General features: G+C 43.9%; 1 protein-coding gene across 2 annotated transcripts in view; it reads left to right on the forward strand.

Moving 5' to 3' along the window:
- katnal2 (katanin p60 subunit A-like 2) overlaps positions 1-21,070 on the forward strand; it is a 138,217-nt gene that overhangs the window by 40,985 nt on the left and 76,162 nt on the right. For both annotated transcript variants that reach the window (XM_038790472.1, XM_038790471.1), the window contains exons 6-7: positions 15,841-15,930; positions 16,031-16,129. In XM_038790472.1, coding sequence (XP_038646400.1) covers positions 15,841-15,930; positions 16,031-16,129 — 189 coding nt within the window. The remainder of the gene's footprint in view (positions 1-15,840; positions 15,931-16,030; positions 16,130-21,070) is intronic.

Here is a 21,070-nt window from a genome sequence, read left to right on the forward strand (position 1 = left end):
GCCTCTCTCTACTTTCATTTTATATATTCTTTCCAGTAAAAAAAACATTGATTTATAGCTGCCTGTTATTTTGGTAACTTAAAAGATATGGTTTGCTTTCCAGAAAGGTTTTAACCTGCTGGTGAGATGAAGTCATTATCCCAGGAAAAGCCAGTCTTATTCAAGTGAGAATGCAGAGTGTTGTAGGGAAGAAATGCTCAGAGTCCGTTTCCGACCGTGTGGTGTTGGTAAAACATTTGAAAAATGGCTGTGTGCACAACAGGAGAACCAGAAAATGCTGCTGCCTTCAGCTAGCACGAGTCTGTTCTGATTTTTACAGGGATTTCATGCATATATATATTTTAAGTTCGCTCACAGTTCCAGATAAGCATTGACGTCATTGATCAATTTCATACAATACAATCTGATCAGTAGGTATTGGTAGAGATGTTTCCCGAGTCCCTTGATGGGAAATCGATTTACTCATATAATGAGTTTTACAAGTTACCAGATCATGTTCAGAATGTTCCCCTTAACCTGAAATAATGCCATTAGTCCTTGATGAGTCGTTAATGGGTTTGTATTCTGTGTACAACAATGAATCTCCTGCAGACAAGCTGGGGCCATAGTCTTGTGACGTGGGTTCCCCATTATTATTATAATGTCCTGTAAGATGATTAAATTATCTTGGGTGAGCAGATTCTTGGGGTGGAAGACAGGTATGCAAAGTGTGTGGGAGGGCCAGCGAACCATGTCCATATGTTCTGGACATGTCCGAAGCTTAGGGGATTTTGGCAGGGGTTTGCAGATGTCATGTCCACAGTGTTAAAAACAACTGTGGCACCGAGTCCAGAGGTGGCGATTTTCGGGGTATCGGAAGATCCGGGAATCCAGGAGGAGAAAGAGGCAGACGTTTTGGCCTTTGCTTGTCTGGTAGCCCGGAGACGGATATTATTAGCTTGGAGGGACTCAAAGCACCCGAAGTCGGAGACCTGGCTATCTGACATGGCTAGCTTTCTCTGTTTGGAGAAAATCAAGATCGCCATGAGGTGGTCAATGTTAGGGTTCACCCGGAGGTGCCCACCGTTCGTCGACTTCTTTGCGGAAAATTTATCGTCAGCAGAAGGGTCGATGTTCAATGACTCGCTGTCAAGAGGACTCTGCTGCCCACACTGGAACAGGCCTTTATATCGCTCAGCATGAAAAAAGACAAAGACCCAACAGAGTGTGAGTCATACAGATCCAACTCACTCCTAAACACTGACCTCAAAGCCCTGGTGAAGGCCCTGGTGAGGCGACTGGACAGTTGCGTGCCTGAGGTAGTTATGGAGGATCAGATGGGCTTTGTCAGGGGCAGAAGCGTAGTGGTGTTGTCACTGGACTAGTAATCCAGACATCCAGGGCAAGATCTCGGCACCCGGGTTCAAATCCCACCATGGCAGATGGTGAAATTTGAATTCAATACAAACCTAGAATTAAGAATCTAACGATGACCATGAAACCATTGTTGATTGTCCTAAAAAAAAATCTTGTTCACTAATGTCCTTTTAGGGAAGGAAATCTGTCATCCTTACCTGGTCTGACCTACATGTGACTCCAGATCCACAGCAATGTGGTTGACTCTCAAAGGTCCTCTGAAATGGAGGACTGTGAAGGATGGGCAACAAATGCTGGCAACGATGCCCACATCCCATAAATGATTTAAAAAAAAACGACAGCTAATGGTGAACATCAGACATCTGCTGAACATGATTGTGATCTCACTGGGGAGGGGACAGTAGAAGTGATCATCCCCATAGATGCAGAGGAAGTCTTCAACAGAGTCAAATGGTGGTACTGGAATGGTCTCCGTTTGGGCCAGGGTTCACCTCGTGGTTGAAGCTACTGTACAGTACTCCCATGGAGAGCATACGGACAAACAGCACTAGCTCCCGAATACTTCTGGCTGCACAGCAGCACAAGGCAGTGATGTCCCTATTCCCGCAGCTATTTGCCCTGGTGGCTATCGCCCTTCGAGCAGTGAAGGGGTGGAGAGGCATCCAGAGGGAAGACGGAGCTTACAGTCTACTCTATGCGGATGACATGCTCCTCTACACCTTACCTAGCCAGCATGGGAGGAATAATGGATCTCCTAAGGGAGTTTGGAGCCTTCCCAGGTTACAATCTCAACCTGAGTAAGAGCAGAATGTTCCCTGTGATCTTTCAAGGAGGAATCAGAGCTGGGAGAGCTGCCATTCAAACTGGCCCAAACCAAATTTCGATACCTGGGGATCCAGAAGACCGACAACTGGACATGGATCTACAAGTGGAACCCATTGAGTCTAGAAGTTAACAGGGACCTCCGGAGGTGGAAACAACTCCCGCTGTCCCTGGTGGGGAGAGTGTAGACAATCAAAATAAATATGCTGCCAAGATTCCTCTTCCTATTCAGATCATTCCAAATCTTCATCCCCAAGGCCTTCTTCACCAAAGTAGGCAAACTAATCATGGCAGGGTGGGGTGGGCAATGCAGAAATGGTACGGTGGTGGATCAAGGAGCGAGAGGCGGAATGGGTGACAATGGAGGAGATCTCCTACACGGGGATATCCCTCCAAACACTGGTCACGGCCCCACTCCCATTTTCCATAGCCAAGTACTCAAGGAGCCTGGTGGTGGGCACTCTTGAGGATGTGGAATCAACTTGGGCACCATTTCCATCTGGGGATAATGTCCACTATGGCTCCCATCTGCAAAAACCTTAAATTCCCACCTGCAACAATAGATGCCTCCTTTTAAAAGGTGGAGACAGGACAAAGCGGTACTGATGGTAGAGAACCTATACATAGATGGCAGAGTAGCAACCCTAGGGGAACTAACGGACAAGCTCCAGCTCTTAAAAGGGCTCCACCGCACTCCCACAACCTTGAACATGGCCTTGGAAAAGACAGTCTAGTATCGGACAAGTTTGGGGCAGGACCAGAACATATGGGTATAGTTGGCTGGGTTAGAGAGGTAAGGGCCCCACTGGATGAGGCATGGGAAAGGTGGGAGATAGAGCTAGGCCCGGAGATAGGGGTGGTCTCTGGATCAAAGCACTGCATGGAGCGAACTCCACCTCCTCATGGCGCAGGACTGCACCTGGCGCAGCTGAAAGTGGGTGCACTTGACCAGAATACATATGAGCGGATTCTTCCCGGAGGTGGGGCACAAATGTGAGCGGTGGCAGGAGGGTCCGGCCAACCACACCCACATGTTCTGGTCCTGTCGCAGACTTGTCGGGTATTGGATCGCCTTTTTCAAGACCATGTCCAAGGTTGTGAGAGTGAGGGTGGAGCCATGTCCACTAGTGACTGTTTTCGGGGTATTGGAACAGCCGGAGCTCGAGCCTTTGCCTTCCTGATCACCTGCTTGGCTGGAATTCAGCTGCGCCACCCAAGGCCACAGACTGGCTGTCTGACTTAGTGGAATTCCTCATATTGGAAAGGATAAAACTCCCCATCAGAGGATCAGCAGAGGGCTTCTGCAGTACATGGAAGCAATTCACCAATCTGTTTAAGGACCTGTTTATGACCAGCAACCAATAAGGGGGAGGGGGGGAAGCAGGGAGGGGTACCTGAACAGACAAAGGAAGAAGGGGAGGGGTTAAGAGGAAGGAAGATACCACCCAGGTTGCAGAGGAACCAAAGGAATGAGAACCCATGGGTGCAGCCGCAACAACAGGGTACACTTTGGTGGCCGCAGACATGCACCTGGTATGTTTTAATACCACGGGGCCATATGTGAATAGGCTAGTTTAGCACAGGGCTAAGTAGCTGGCTTTTAAAGCAGGCCAGCAGCGTGGTTCAATTCCCGTACCAGCCTCCCCGAACAGGCGCCGGAATGTGGCGACTAGGAGCTTTTCACAGTAACTTCATTTGAAGCCTACTTGTGACAAGAAGCGATTTTTGATTTCATTTTCATTTCATTTTTCATATGAGGTATTACGTTTTGGTAAGAAGAATCAAGGGGCCACATATGTAACATGTTTTCACAGAATTTTCAGTACAGAAGGAGGCCATTCAGCCCATCGAGTTTGCACCGGCCGTTGGAAAGAGCACCGTGTCCCCGAACCCCAGTAACCCCATATAACCTTTTGGACACTAAGGGGCAATTTAGAATGGCCAATCCACCTAACCTGCACATCTATGGACTGTGGGAGGAAACCGGAGCACATGGAGGAGACACGGGGAGGAAGTGAAAACTCCACACAGAAGTCACCCAACGCTGGTGCTAACCACTGTGCCACCATGTTGGTGGCACGGGTAGAGGAGTAAAGAGATCCGGGGAGTACACATACCCAAATCACCAAATGTTAAATATCGTGCTCGAGGCCATGTCAAAAGCAAACCAAGCAGTAAGGGTTATGTTAAGACTGAAGGCAAGGACTCCACACAAGGCCAGGTAGGCTGGATACAACTAGGTTTATTTACTACTGACAATACAATAATTACTCTACTCCTCTCCCCGCAGAGTCACCGTAGGGTTTTGGCCCCTTAGGGGGTCATACCAGGTTATTACAGAGGGATGGAATTGAAAAGTGTAATTTTTTTATGCAAAGCTTGTATTGGATATTGGTTAAACCACACATGGAGTACTACGTATGGTTCAAGTTTCTGTATTATAAAAATTGAGTGAGGCACTGGATAGAGTGCAAAAAAAATTCCAGGGATAATACGTGAGCTGTGAGGTAATAGCGTGAACTGTGAGGTAATAGCTATCAAAAAAGAATAGGACATGAAAACTTTTGACAAAATATATGAGTGCATATTTCCACTTGTGGGGAAGAGTTAAACTAGAAGCCACTAGAGCAGTCAAATAGGAAATTCTATTCAGCAAGATTCTCAATGTGCAAGCTGTTTATCACTGAAATGGAATGAGGCTTATAATGAAAATTGTTGCTGCAGATTGGTCAAAAGTTCAAAACTGGCTGCAGCCTGTCTGCTAGCATGGAGTTGTATTACAAAGCCATTGGATGGCAGTATAGGAATATGTTTAGATTTAGTTCACAGTTACTGGTATTAACTGAATTGTGATGCTTCTTCATAATAAACTAGTTAAAATTGAAGTGCTCAATGAAGCCACCTTTCTCTCTTAGCCAGCTCTGCTAATGTTGTTTTACTCTGAGCCATTATGAAACTGCCAGTATATTGACCTTTACTTATGTGGTGAACGTATTGCATTAACCATTCACCATGTATGTAACTGTATCACGCTGTTGTCCATGAGGGCTCCACCTATGGACCATTGTAAGGTATTACCTGGAATGTATCATGTTGGTACCCTGGTGGGCTCCGCCCCGGCTCCACCCCTTGAGGGGAGGTAAAAAGAGCAGTAGCCCTGTAGGCGGCTCTCAGTAGCAGAGCAGTCGCAGGCAGGCACTGTTCTAGTCGATTAAAGCCACAGTTTACTTCTATTCCTTGTTTTGCATGAATTGATGGTCGCATCAACTTATAATTTCCTCCATTTGCACATTGAAGAAATTCTGAGCCACTTGTCCCAAACTAAGATTGCCAAATTTGATTGGCTTTATACCTGGGGATTAGGTCACATGATATTCTGCCACATGACATTTGCTGCAGTCTGCATATGTCTCCCTTTACTTTCACTACTACTTGTTCAGGTAGCATCCTTGATTATTCAAGGTCGCCAAACCAAGTCATATGCCATGATTTTACTAGAGGGCAAGATGAGGAGGCAGGCCCCACGTTTACCAGAAAGTGAATCAAACCCTGCACTAGTGTTGTTATTCTGAACACACACCCACCATCTAGCGAACTGAGCTAACCAGACCCCATCCTCTCTTTACAGTAAGTCCTCACTTAAAGTTGTATTTGTATTGTCGAAATGTTAAAACAAATCAGATTTTCCAATTAATGTAAAAGCTGCAGTTGGGTTGGGAATTTTCTCGTCAGAAAAAAACATTTTAAAACATTATAACTTGTAAATTGAAACACTTGCTAATTTCCTAGATTTGTAAATGAAATAACTATTAAAACAAATTTTAAAATATTAAAGAAATTTGCTAATTCCTTCTTCATGCTTCCTGATTCAACAGCTCATTGCCTCTCTTATTCACCAACCCTGCAGCTTGCCACCTCCCTGACCCTGTGGCTCACCTAGCTTCTTCCTGACCCTCCTGCCATCTCAATGACCCACCTCCTTGACCTCGCTTCCCCTTCACTGCGGCCTACTTCCTCCCTGACCCTCTGGCTCGCCACCTCTCCCGATTGCCACACATCATGCTCCCTGACCCTCCCTCACCTTGACTGTCCCGGTTGCTACTGACCCTCCCATTCCTGCCTCTCACATTTACTGCTTACTTCTCCCAAACCTTTGAGTGACAAGAGGCAGCTGCGGAGCAGGAACTGCTTTGGGTTGCAGAGCTGAGCCACAAGATGGGGCAACAGCAAGAGAGTTGGCAAATGGGAGAATTTAAATAAAAACATTTAGAGTACCCAATTCATTTTTTCCAATTAAAGAGCAATTTATTATGGCCAATCCATCTACTCCGCACATCTTTGGGTTGTGGGGCGAAACCCATGCAAACACTGGGAGAATGTGCAAACTCCACACGGACAGTGACCAAGAGCCGAGATCGAACCTAGGACCTTGGCGTCGTGAGGCAGCAGGGCTAAGCACTTTTGCCACTGTACTGCCGGCAAATGGGAGAATTGTCCACGGCTGGGCGGATCAATGCCGAGAGGAAGGGTCAGCGGCAAGAGCGAGGGTCTGCAGCAATCTTGAGGGTTGAGGAACAGGAAAGGTCACTCTAACATGGCACCGGGCTGGTCAGCCAACCCAATACCTGATCTGGCGCAAAACAACATTAAAATGAAACTCCCAACTCTAACTGTGAATACCAGCCCCATTAATTACATAATGATGAAGCGGAATTACATAAACTAGGGCAACCTAAAACAGAGACCTCCTGTACTTGGCTGCACAATAATTGTTAAAAACATAGAAACATAGAAAATAGGGGCAGGAGGAGACCATTCAGCCCTTCGAGCCTGCTCCATCATTCATTATGATCATGGCTGATCATTCAACTCAATGTGTTGCCTACCTGGTGCTTGGGTTCAAGGTATCTCATCTGGGCTACAGAACTTGGAGTGGGAAGGTAAAGATCCAGTTGTTGTGGTTCATATAGGTACCAACGACATAGGTAGAACAAGGACAGAGATTCTGCTAAGAGAGTATGAACAGCCAGGAGTTACATTAAAAAGCAGAACCAGTCTCTGAATTACTCCCTGAGCACTGAGCTAATTGACACAGGGTCGAATCGTGTCTCGGATCGTGTTTTCGGGATCCTTAAGGGGGCAGGGGAGCAGCCCCAAGTCGTGGTCCGCATCGGCACCAACGACATAGGTAGGAAAAGGGAAAGGGATGTAAGGCAGGATTTCAGGGAGCTAGGGTGGAAGCTTAGAGCTAGAACAAACTGAGTTATTATCTCTGGGTTGTTACCCGTGCCACGTTCTAGCGAGGTGAGGAATAGGGAGAGAGAGCAGTTGGACACGTGGCTACAGGGATGGTGCAGGAGGGATGGTTTCAGATACCTGGATAATTGGGGCTCATTCTGGGGTAGGTGGGACCTCTACAAACGGGATGGTCTACACCTGGACCAGAGGGGTACCAATATCCTGGGGGGGAAATTTGCCAATGCTCTTCGGGAGGGTTTAAACTAATTCAGCAGGGGGTTGGGAACCTGAATTGTAGCTCCAGTATACAGGAGGTTGAGAGTAGTGACGTCATGAGTAAGGTTTCAAGGTTGCAGGAGTGTACCGGCAGGCAGGAAGGTCGTTTAAAATGTGTCTACTTCAACGCCAGGAGCATCCGGAATAAGGTGGGTGAACTTGCAGCATGGGTTGGTACCTGGGACTTCGATGTTGTGGCCATTTCGGAGACATGGCTAGAGTAGGGACAGGAATGGTTGTTGCAGGTTCTGGGGTTTAGATATTTCAGTAAGCTCAGGGAAGGTGGTAAAAGAGGGGGAGGGGTGGCATTGATAGTCAAGGACAGTATTACGGTGGCAGAAAGGACGTTTGATGAGGACTCGTCTACTAAGGTAGTATGGGCTGAGGTTAGAAACAGGAAAGGAGAGGTCTCCGAAAAATCCCAGAGATGTAGAGGAAAGGATTGCAAAGATGATTCTGGATAGGAGCGAAAGTAACAGGGTAGTTGTTATGGGGGACTTTAACTTTCCAAATATTGACTGGAAACGCTACAGATCGAGTACTTTAGATGGGTCCATTTTTGTCAATGTGTGCAGGAGGGTTTCCTGACACAGTATGTAGATAGGCCAACAAGAGGCGAGGCTACATTGAATTTGGTACTGGGTAATGAACCAGGACAGGTGCTAGATTAGTAGGTGAGCACTTTGGTGATAGTGACCACAATTCAGTTATGTTTACTTTAGCGATGGAAAGGGATAGGTATATACCGCAGGGCAAGAGTTATATCTGGAGAAAAGGCAATTATGATGCGATGAGGCAAGACTTAGGATGCATAGGATGGGGAAGGAAACTGCAGGGGATGGGCACAATTGAAATGTGGAGCTCGTTCAAGGAACAGCTACTGCGTGTCCTTGATAAGGATGCACCTGTCAGGCAGGGAGGAAGTGGTCCAACGAGGGAACCGTGGTTTACTAAAGTAGTTGAATCACTTGTCAAGAGGAAGAAGGAGGCTTATGTAAAGATGAAACTTGAAGGTTCAGTTAGGGCACTTGAGAGTTACAAGTTAGCCAGGGAGGATCTAAAGAGAGAGCTAAGAAGAGCCAGGAGGGGACATGAGAAGTCCTTGGCAGGTAGGATCAAGGAAAACCCTAAAGCTTTCTATAGGTATGTCAGGAATAAAAGAATGACTAGGGTAAGAGTAGGGCCAGTCAAGGACAATAGTGGGAAGTTGTGCGTAGAGTCTGAGGAGATAGGAGAGGTGCTAAATGAATATTTTTCGTCAGTATTCAAGCAGGAAAAAAACAATGTTGTCGAGGAGAATACTGATATACAGGCTACTAGACTAGTAGGGCTTGAAGTTCATAAGGAGGAGGTGTTAGCAATTCTGGAAAGTGTGAAAATAGAAGTCCCCTGGGCCGAATGGGATTTATCCTAGGATTCTCTGGGAAGCTAGGGAGGAGATTGCTGAGCCTTTGGCTTTGATCTTTATGTTTTCATTGTCTACAGGAATAGTGCCAGAAGACTGGAGGATAGCAAATGTCTCCTTGTTCAAGAAGGGGAGTAGATACAACCCCGATAACTATAGACCAATAAGCCTTACTTCTGTTGTGGGCAAAGGTTTGGAAAGGTTTATAAGAGATAGGATTTATAATCATCTGGAAAGGACTAATTTGATTAGGGATAGTCAACACGGTTTTGTGAAGGGTAGGTCGTGCCTTACAAACCTTATGGAGTTCTTTGAGAAGGTGACCAAACAGGTGGACGAGGGTAAAGCAGTTGATGTGGTGTATATGGATTTCAGTAAAGCGTTTGATAAGGTTCCCCTTTGTAGGCTATTGCAGAAAATACGGAGGCATGGGATTCGGGGTGATATAGCAGTTTGAATCAGAAATTGGTTCGCTGTAAGAAGACAGAGGGTGGTGGTTGATGGGAAATGTTCAGCCTGGAGTTCAGTTACTAGTGGTGTACCACAAGGATCTGTTTTGGGGCCACTGCTGTTTGTCATTTTTATAAATGACCTGGAGGAGGGCATAGAAGGATGGGTGAGTAAATTTGCAGATGACACTAAAGTCGGTGGAGTTGTGGACAGTGCGGAAGGATGTTGCAGGTTATGAGGGACATAGATAAGCTGCAGAGCTGGGCTAAGAGGTGACAAATGGAGTTTAATGCAGAAAAGTGTGAGGTGATTCATTTTGGAAGGAGTAACAGGAATACAGGAGTACTGGGCTAATGGTAAGATTCTTGGTAGTGTGGATGAGAAGAGAGATCTCGGTGTTCATGTACATAGATCCCTGAAAGTTGCCACCCAGGTTGATAGAGTTGTTAAGAAGGTGTACGATGTGTTAGCTTTTATTGGCAGAGGGATTGAGTTTGAAAATGAAATGAATGAAATGAAGGTTAAGAGGTGACTTAATTGAGGCATACAAGATGATCAGAGGATTAGATAGGGTGGACAGTGAGAGCCTGTTTCCTCGGATGGTGATGGCTAACACGAGGCGGCATAGCTTTAAATTGAGGGGAAATAGATATAGGACAGATGTCAGAGGTAGGTTCTTTACTTAGAGAGTAGTAAAGGCGTGGAATAACCTGCCTGCAACAGTAGTGGACTCGCCAAAATTAAGGGCATTTAAATGGTCATTGGATAAACATATGGATGATAATAGAATAGTGTAGATGGGCTTTAGAGTGGTTTCACAGGTCGGTGCAACATCGAGGGCCGAAGGGCCTGTACTGCGCTGTAATGTTCTGTGTTCTATAATGTTCTCTGTTCTATCAAGGAGGTAAATGCGTGGCTCCATCAGTACTGGGGAAGGAGGGAGCTGTTCTGATGGGATGGTCTTTATCTGAATCATGCTGGGGCTTTAAACTGAATAGGTTTCAGTTGTAGGGGAAATTAGAAAACCCAAATTAAAGAAGGAGGTAAGAGTACAGGTTAGCAGTGTGGTGGATGGTTACCAAAAAATAAAGGTGAGGGACGAACAGGTGAATGTCTTTGTGTACCAAGGAATCAGAAAGAAGAAGAGGAAAATTGAACAGTGGGACAAATTTAGAAGTTTTGTATCTAAATGCAAGAAGCATTTGAAACAAACTTAATGTGTTAATAGTGCAAATAGAGACAAAAGGGTATGAATTTGTGGCGATTACTGAAACATGGTTACAGGGAGACCAGGTCTGGGAGTTGAATATCAAAGGGTACGTAATATTTTGGAAAGATAAGAGTGAAAAGTAAAGAAGGTGGTTTAGCCCTGCTGGTGAGGAATGGGATCAGTGCTGTCATGAGAAATGACATAAACTCTGGAGATTAAGATGTGAAATCAGTCTGGGTAGAAATAAGAAATAACAAAGGGAAGAAGTCCTTGGTAGGAGTAATCTATATGTCCCCAAATAGTAGTTCTGCAATGGGGCACAGTATAAACCAGGAAATACTGGGAGCTTGTAAGAAAGGTATGGCAATAATCATGGGTGATTTTAATATGCACATAGACGGGAAGAATCAAGGGTAGCCTGAGTTCATTGAATGTATTCAAGATTGTTTCCTGGAACAGTGTGTTGTGGAGCTAACCAGGGAGCAGGCTACCCTGGATTTGGTATTGTGTAACAAGGAAGAATTAATTAATGACCTCGTAGTTAAGGATCCTCTAGGGAGTAGTGACCATAGTATGGTAGAATTCAAAATTCAGATTGGGGGCGAGAAAGTGGAGTCCCACACTTGCTTTCTGGAATTAAACACAGGAAATTACACAGGCATGAGGACAGATTTAGCCCAAGTAGAGTGGGCACACAGGCTAAAAGGTAGGACAGCTGATGAGCTGGGGCAGTTGTTTAAGGAGATACTCAATTCCTCACAACAAAAATATATCCCAGTGAGGAAGAAAGATGGTAAGAGAGGTAAACATGGCTAAACAAGGAGGTCAAGGACAAAGACAAAAACCAAGGTATATCATTGAAAAGGCCAGTGGCAAGCTGGAAGATTGGGAAACTTTCAAACATAAACGCAAGGGATACTTAAAGCATTATAAAAAGAGCTAAGGTAAATTACGAAAGAAAGCTCGCGCAAAATATCAAAAAGGATAGCAAACGTTTCTATAAGTATATAAAAGTTGCTAAAGTGTTGGTCCCTTGGAAGATGAAACTGGTGAGTTAATAGTGGTGAACACAGAACAGAGATGCTAAATCAATATTTTGCCTCAGTTTTCACAGTGGAGGGGACTAGTACCATTCCTATAGGAACTGGTAATTCAGAGGTAATTGAAAGTGAGGAACTTAGAACAAACAATATCAATAAGGAAATGGTACTCAACAAACTACTTGGATTGAGGGCAAACAAGTCTCCCGGGCCTGATGACCTACATCTTAGGGTGTTAAAGGAAGAGGCAGCGGAGATTGTGGATCCATTGGTTATAATATTCCAAAGTTCCCTGGACACGGGAAAGGTTCCAATGGACTAGAAAAATAAACACCCTTTATTCAAAAAAAGAGGGAGGCAGAACATGGGAAATTACAGACCAGTAGTTTAACATCTGTTGTTGGGAAATTGTTAGAATTAATTATCAAGGAAGTAATATCAGGACATTTCGAAAGTCAAAACACTATCCATCAGAGTCAGCATAGGGTTATGGGCAGCATGGTAGCACAAGTGGATAGCACTGTGGCTTAACAGCGCCAGGGTCCCAGGTTCGATTCCCTGCTGGGTCACTGTCTGTGGGAATCTGCGTGGGTTTCCTCTGGGTGCTCCAGTTTCGTCCCACAGTCCAAAGATGCGCAGGTTAGGTAGACTGGCCATGCTAAATTACCCTTAGTGTCCAAAAAGGTAAGGAGGGGTTATTGGGTTCCGGGGATACGGTGGAAGTGAAGGGCTTAAGTGGGTCGGTGCAGACTCGATGGACCGAAAGGCCTTCTTCTGCACTCTGTTCTCTGAATGGTAAATCATGTTTGACTAATTTGCTCGAGTTCTTTGAAGATGTAAGAAGCAAAGTGGATAAATGGGTGATGGATCTGTACTTTGCTAATATATTTATGTACCGCAGCACTATATATCAACCTTACAGAACTCGAGACTGAGCTTCTTGGGTGAAGTCAAGTATAGCTTTATTTATGTCAGTTTCAAAGTCTACTGATCAAGTCAAATTTTATGCGAATACAGAATCTAGAAAGTTCAATGCAAATACAGATGGTTGAATTCAAAATACAATTCAGTTCGTGGTGATTTCTTCAGATCAAAATGCACAATACAAAAATTAAACAAAAGGAAATAGCTGTTTGCAAAGCAAAGTAGGAATAGGTTTAAAGATGAATTCACAGAGAGAGAGAGATGAGAGCTGATTTTGGAGAGAACAAAAAAGGTTCTCGGTCTCATAAGGAAATCATGATCTTTTTAGGCTCTGTCCCCTTTCTGACTGTGATTGGGTTGAAATAATTACAATTCATCTAATTGACCGAAATGTCTCTCGATCAAGTTTTAAGAAATAATATGGCATGGGAAAACTTCTCTATGTTTCTATAATATGGTGTGATCGAACCACCTGTTTCCCACCATGTTTTCTAAAACTGGGATATTTGCCCAGTAATGATAACATTGAGTCTATTCTGCAACGTGGATAGTCAATTTGAATACTGACTTCCTTATCAGATCTTTTCTCATGCTCTCAGCATTCACTGCTGTCATGGCTAATATATGATTTTTAATAGTATAATGTCACCAAATCATTTCCTCCCGAAAAGTAGGTTTCTATCAATGGGGATCCTGTAGATGTAGTATGTCTGGACTTTTGGAAGGCGTTTGATAAGGTGCTGCACAGAAGGTTAATTTACAAGGTTAGATAACATGAGATTAGGGGTAATTTATTAGCTTGGATATAGAAGACTGGCTGACGGAGTCGGGATAAATATTTTTTTTTCTGGATGTAAAGTTGTAACTAGTGGGGTGCCACAGGTTTTGGACCTTAGGCAACAGCTATTTACAATCTATATGAACAACTTGGATACAGGGCTAGAAGGTTCTACAGCCAAATTTACCGACTACATGATAATAGGTGGGACAGTAAGTTGCAACGAGGAAATAATAACCTTACAAATGGATATAGATAGGTTAGGAGAGTGGGCTAAAATGTGGCATATGGAGTTTCACATGGATAACTGTGAGATCATCTATTTTGGTTGGAAAAATGGGAAGACAACTTATTATCTAAATGGGGAGAGACTTCGGGGCGCTCTATTGCAGAGGGATCTGGGATTCCTCGTGCATGAGTCACAGAAAACTAGCATGCAGGTACAGCAGATAATGAAGAAAGCGAATGGAATATTGGCATTTATAGCTAAGGAATAGAGTTTAAAGATAAGGAAGTGTTGTAACTATACAAGGCATTGGTGAGACCACACCTGGAGTATTGTGCACAGATTTTGTCCCCTTATTTGAGGAAAGATGTAGTGGAATAGGAGGCAGTTCAGAGGAGGTTCACTAGGTTGATTCCAGAGATGAGGGTTTTGTCGTATGAAGAGAGATTGAAAAGTTTAGGGTTTAGAAGAATGAGGGGAGATCATATTGAGGTATACAAGGTGATAAAAGGTATGGATAGAGTAGACATGGAGTGGATGCTTCCTCTTGTGGGGCATTCTAGAATGAGAGGTCGTAGTCTGAGGATAAGAGGTAGCAAATTTAAAACGAGTTGAGGAGAAACTACTTCTCCCAAAGGGTTGTGAATCTGTGGAATTCACTACTTTTTGGTGTGCGGTGAATGCTGGGCCAGTGAGTAAATTTAAGGAGGAGTTAGACAAATATTTAATTGGTAATGGGTTGAAGGGTTATGGAGAACAGGCAAAAAGGTGGAGTTAAGGCCAGGATGAGATCAGCCATGATTGAATGGTGGAGCAGACTCGATGAGCTAAATGGCCTAATTCTGCTCTGACATCTTATGAATAGCCTAATCCTCCATCCCCCCCATATCCTTTGATCCCCTTCGCACAAGTGCTACATCTAGCTAATTTACATAGCAAGTTGCAGGGAGACAAGGAGCAAATTGTACTCCGAAGGATGTAAAAACGTGGTGTGCCCTTCTACCTACTCGGACTCCATGTGATTGTGTAGTGATGTTAATTCATTATGTCACGGCATCATCAGGTGGAAGGCAAGTATATGCTAGTGTTTTTTTAAATGTTAGAGTGCCCAATTATTTATTTATTTTTCCAATGAAGGGGCAATTTAGCGTGGCCAATCCACTTACCCTGCACACCTTTGCTTGTGGAGGTGAAACCCACACAGACATGGGGAGAATGTACAAACCCCACATGGACAGTGACCCAGAGCCGGAATTCGAACCTGAGTCCTCAGCGCCGTAGACCCAGTGCTAACCACTGCGCCACGTGCCACCCCCTCTAGTGTTTTTAAGATACATATGTATGCAGTGAGGATCCAAGTTGTTTTCTCTGGCAGGATGTGACATGGTGTTCCCCAGGAATCTGTACTGGGGTCTCAGCTTCTCACCATTCTCTGACGTGGATGAAAAAACTGAGTTGTCTAACCATTTACTTAGGTGGCACAACAATACGTTGAGTGGAATTTAAAAAAAAATAAAAATTTTGTTCATGGGATGTGGACGTTGCAGACTGTGCCAGAATTTATTTCCCACCCGTAATTGCCCTTGAGGGGGCAGGTAAGAGTCAACTACAGTGTTGTGGGTCTGGAGTCACATGTAGGCCAGACCCGGTAAGGATGGCAGATTTCCTTCCCTAAAGGACATTGGTGAACCAGATGGGTTTTTACAACAACTGGCAATGGTTTTGTGGGTCATCATTAGACTTTTAATTCCAGATTTTTATTGAATTCAAATTTCACCACCTGCGGTGGCGGGATTTGAACCTGGAACCCAGAGCATTACTCTGGGTCTCTGGGTTACTAGTCCAGTGACAATACCACTACATATCCGAAAGAGAGTGAGATTATTTTTTCTTTAAAAAATAGAATGGTAAAGATACAGGACAATGTAGTGGAAGGAACTTAATCCTTTCTGATGCTTTTATTTTCTCTTCACATGAACATTTTGTTTGAAAGGATTCTTTAAAAAAAAAACAGGGACTTCACTTAGGGAACTCTGTAGAGAAATTGAATAATTAATGACTTGACTGCTTTGACCGATTAATATACAAAGTTATTATTATTGGTGATCAATCTAGGAAAATGAACAGTGTACACCCCCTGAGACTTCAGAATTTGGTTTGAATGTGTCTACCATTAAAGTTGGAGATGGCCATCATCCCAGACGGGTAGGTGCTAAAATACTCATCTTTGGATTGATGGATGTCAAGAGAGATGTTGACACTTGAGCAATTTTTCTTTTTTTTCTTCCTTTCATATTGTACACAGGGCCAGATCATTGATATACGAGGCATGATTCAAGATGCTGTCAAAGATTCATCCAATGAAATAGCAGTCAACAGCCTGAATTACAATCAGGATCCTTCGGTGAGTCAGGATATGGGTTACTTTATATGAATTTGGCCTGGAGAACTGATTCGATTTGATCTTTTGACAATTGTGCCATCTGAAATCTAACAATGTCTCATAAATAATTTCAACATCAGAGCACATTATTAGAGATCTTCAGATGTTACTGTACCAATGTGAGAGAGAGTGCTAATGCAGAAACAATGAGTGCCAAAGGCAATGCATTTGTTGATGCTAAATCGAGTGTCCAGTAGAGAGATAAAGTGTCAATAAATAATTATGAAATGAAAACCGAAAACGCTGGATCAACGCAGTAGGTCTGGCAGCACCTGTGGAGAGAGAAACAAGAGTTAACAGCCGATATCTTCCATCTCCTTCGCAGCTGGGATTTTCTGGTGCAGCTGAGAGTGAATGGAGCTTTGGCTGGAACGACAAATTTTCCCGTTCTCGCTCACAACAGGTGCTGCCATTGAGGAGGCAGGAGAATCCCACCCAACGTTTTGAGTCCATATGACTCTTCTGCAGACCCTGTGTTCTCTGTGATATGGTCATTCATTGAATATGTTTTGATTTAGTTTACCTTGATTGTCATTATCAGCTGTCCCTTGATTCAAGGATGATGTTTCTTCCATGGGGCTTCATGTAACTGAGCAGGCTGATTCTCAACCCACCGATTGTCGGTTAGATTGTAAATAGTATGGGACAGCTCGACACTCGTCCATATTTCAGATTTAAATTTATTAGATTTTGATTTATTGTCACGTGTACCGAGGTACACTGAAAATTATTGTTCCGCGTACAGATATTTTGTGTATATTTGCTTATTTTGAAGGTATCTGGTTCAGATCTTCCAGATCAGGACAGTTGCAGTCATTTCTTGCCCAATGCCCTTGAACTGAGTGACTTGCTGGACAATGGGCAAGTCAGAGAGCATTTAAGAGTCAACCACACTGTTGTGGATGTGGAGTCACATGTGACCCAGACTGGGTAACGACGGCAGATTTCCCTCCCTAAAGGGCATTTGTTTTTATGAGTCATTTCCAGATTTTTATTGAATTCAAATTTCACCATAAGATTCAAATCCAGGCCCCCAGAGCATAATCCCAGACTCTGGATTACTAGTCCACCAGCAATACCACTGTACCACCTCCTCCTCGGTGCTATTCCTAGTTTTCACCCAAATTGATTTTACTTCATGATTTCTGAGGCCTGATCCTTTCTCACTAATGTATTTATGGCATTTTAAGTCAAGTGTCAATGACCATCTCCAACAAGAGATGAAGTGGCACGGTGGCATAGTGGTTAGCACTGCTGCTACACGGCGCCATGGACTGTTCCAGCCTGGGTGACTGTGTGGAGTTAGCACATTCTCCCCGTGCCTGCGTGGGTTTCCTCTGGATGCTCTGGTTTTCTCCCACAGTCCAAAAATGTGTAAATTAGGTGGATTGTTGATGCTAAATTGCCCCTTAGTGTCCAAATGGTTGGGTGGGGGTGTGTGCCTGGTGGAAAGATACATAGACAGAAAATTAAAGCAGGAGGAGACCGTTCGGCCCTTCGAGCCTTCTCTGCCATTCATTGTGATCATGGCTGATCATCAAGTTCAATACCCTGATCTTGCCATATATGGTGGAATTTAAAATATAGATAGAGGGTGAGAAGGTCCAATCAAACACTAGTGTTTTGTGCTTAAACAAAGGATATTACAATGGGATGAGAGAAGAGCTAGCTAAGGTACACTGGGAGCAAAGACTTTATGGTGAAACAGTTGAAGAACAGTGGAGAACCTTCCAAGCGATTTTTCACAGTGCTCAGCAAAGTTTTAAACCAACAAAAAGGAAGGACAGTAGAAAGAGGGAGAATCGACCGTGGATATTGAAGGAAATAAGGGAGAGTGTCAAATTGAAGGAAAAAGCATACAAAGTGGCAAAGATTAGTGGGAGACTAGAGGACGAGGAAACCTTTAGGGGGCAACAGAAAGCTATTAAAAAAGATATAAAGAAGAATAAGATAGATTATGAGAGTAAACTTGCTCAGAATATAAAAACAGATAGTAAAAGTTTCTACAAATATGTAAAACAAAAAGAGTGGCTAAGGTAAATATTGGTCCTTTAGAGGATAAGAAGGGAGATTTAATAATGGGAGATCAGGAAATGGCTGAGGCACTGAACAGGTTTTTTTGAGTCAGTCTTCACAGTGGAAGACACAAATAACATGCCAGTGACTGATGGAAATGAGGCTATGACAGGTGAGGACCTTGAGATGATTGTTATCACTAAGGAAGTAGTGATGGTCAAGCTAATGGGGCTAAAGGTAGACAAGTCTCCTGGCCCTGACTGAATGCATCCCAGAGTGCTAAAAGAGATGGCTAGGGAAATTGCAAATGCACTAGTGATAATTTACCAAAATTCACTAGACTCTGGGGTGGTCCCGGCGGCTTGGAAATTGGCAAACGTGACACCACTGTTTAAAAAAGGAGGTAGGCAGAGAGCGGGTAATTATAGGCCAGTGAGCTTAACCTCAGTAGTAGGGAAGCTGCTGGAATCTATCATCAAGGAAGATATAGCGAGGCATTGGGATAGAAATTGTCCCATTGGCAGACGCAGCATGGGTTCATAAAGGGCAGGTCGTGCCTAACTAATTTTGTTGAATTTTTTGAGGGCATTACCAGTGCGGTAGATAATGGGGAGCCAATGGATGTGGTATATCTGGATTTCCAGAAAGCTTTTGACAAGGTGCCACACAAAAGATTGCTGCAAAAGATAAAGATGCATGGCACTAAGGGTAAAGTAGTCGCATGGATAGAGGATTGGTTAATTAATAGAAAGCAAAGATCGGGGATTAATGGGTGTTTCTCTGGTTGGCAATCAGTAGCTAGTGGTGTCCCTCAGGGATCAGTGTTGGGCCCACAATTATTCACAATTTACATAGATGATTTGGAGTTGGGGACCAAGTGCAATGTGTCCAAGTTTGCAGATGACACTAAGATGAGTGGTAAAGCAAAAAGTGCAGAGGATACCAGAAGTCTGCAGAGGGATTTGGATAGGTTAAGTGAATGGGCTAGGGTCTGGCAGATGGAGTACAATATTGACAGATGTAAGGTTATCCATTTTGGTAGGAATAACAGCAAAAGGGATCATTATTTAAATGATAAAATATTAAAGCATGCTGCTGTGCAGAGAGACCTGGGTGTGCTAGTGTATGAGTCGCAAAAAGTTGGTTTACAGGTGCAACAGGTGATTAAGAAGGCAAATGGAGTTTTGTCCTTCATTGCTAGAGGGATGGAGTTTAAGACTAGGGAGGTTATGCTGCAATTGTATAAGGTGTTAGTAAGGCCACACCTGGAGTATTGTGTTCAGTTTTGGTCTCCTTACTTGTGAAAGGACGTACTGGCACTAGAGGGTGTGCAGAGGAGATTCACTAGGTTAATCCCAGAGCTGAAGGGGTTGGATTACGAGGAGAGGTTGAGTAGACTGGGACTGTACTTGTTGGAATTTAGAAGGGCGGGGGGGGAATCTTACAGAAACATAAAATTATGAAGGGAATAGATAGGATAGATGCGGGCAGGTTGTTTCCAGTGGCGGGTGAAAGCAGAACTAGGGGGCATAGCCTCAAAATAAGGGGAAGTAGATTTAGCACTGAGTTTAGGAGTAACTTCTTCACCCAAAGGGTTGTGAATCTATGGAATTCCTTGTCCAGTGAAGCAGTTGAGGCTCCTTCATTGAATGTTTTTAAGATACAAATAGATAGTTTTTGAAGAATAAAGGGATTAAGGGTTATGGTGCTCGGGCCGGAAAGTGGAGCTGAGTCCAAAAAAGATCAGCCATGATCTCATTGAATGGTGGAGCAGGCTCGAGGTGCCAGATGGCCTACTCCTGCTCCTAGTTCTTTTTTTCTTATGTTCTTATGTATTCTCTTCACTATCTGCAACTCCATCTATCTTAGTGTCATCTGCAAACTTGCTAATCAGACCATCTACATTTTCCTCCAGTTCCTTCATATATATTACTAACAGTGGTCCCAGCACTGATCCCTGTGGAACACCAGTAGTTACTGGTTAGAGGTTGATTTACCCTGAGGATCCCCATTCTGAAAAACTCTCTTCCACTGTTTCTCTCTCCTGTTGCCACGCCAGTTCTTTATCCATCTAGTTAGCACATCCCAAATCCCATGCGACTTTACTTTTTGTACCAGTCTGGCATGAGGACCCTTGTCAAACACCTTACTAAAGTCCATGTAGATGACATCCACAGCCTTTCCCTCATCAATTAATTTTGTCACCTCCTCAAAAGCCATGACCTTGCCGGCATTTGGCTTATTCAGGATAAAGTCTCTCAACTGCAGGTATTTAAAAAGGAGCATCTTGTGATATCAAATTGTTGGCATAGCTGCTCAAACGATGACAAGGAAGCACCATTGAACATGAAAATGAAATGAAAATCGCTTATTGTCACGAGTAGGCTTCAATGAAGTTACTGTGAAAAGCCCCTAGTCGCCACATTCCGGCGCCTGTTCGGGGAGGCTGTTACGGGGAGGCTGTTACATGTCCCCCAGCCTACAAAATCCTCTATCTCTCCAGATAGGGAGTCATAATCCATAAAACCTGGTGGGAAATCTGGGGTGCTCTGAATGGATGCACAGTGGTTAGCACTGTTACTTCACAGCACTAGAGACCCAGGTTTGATTCCTGGCTTGGATCACTGTCTGTGTAGAGTCTGCATGTTCTCCGAGTGTCTGCGGGATTTCCTCCGGATGCTCCAGTTTCTTCCCACAAGTCCTGAAAGACGTGCTTGTTGGGTGAATTGGGCATTCTGAATTCTCCATCAGTGTACCCAAGTAGGCGCAGGAGTGTGGCGACTAGGGGATTTTCACAGTACTTCATTGCAGTGTTAATGTAAGTCTACTTGTGACAATAAAGATTATTTTTAAAAATTAGATGCAACTAATGGGGGAAAGTTTACT

Source organism: Scyliorhinus canicula, chromosome 3, assembly GCF_902713615.1.
Source record: "Scyliorhinus canicula chromosome 3, sScyCan1.1, whole genome shotgun sequence".
In the NCBI taxonomy this organism is placed as follows: Eukaryota; Metazoa; Chordata; class Chondrichthyes; order Carcharhiniformes; family Scyliorhinidae; genus Scyliorhinus; species Scyliorhinus canicula.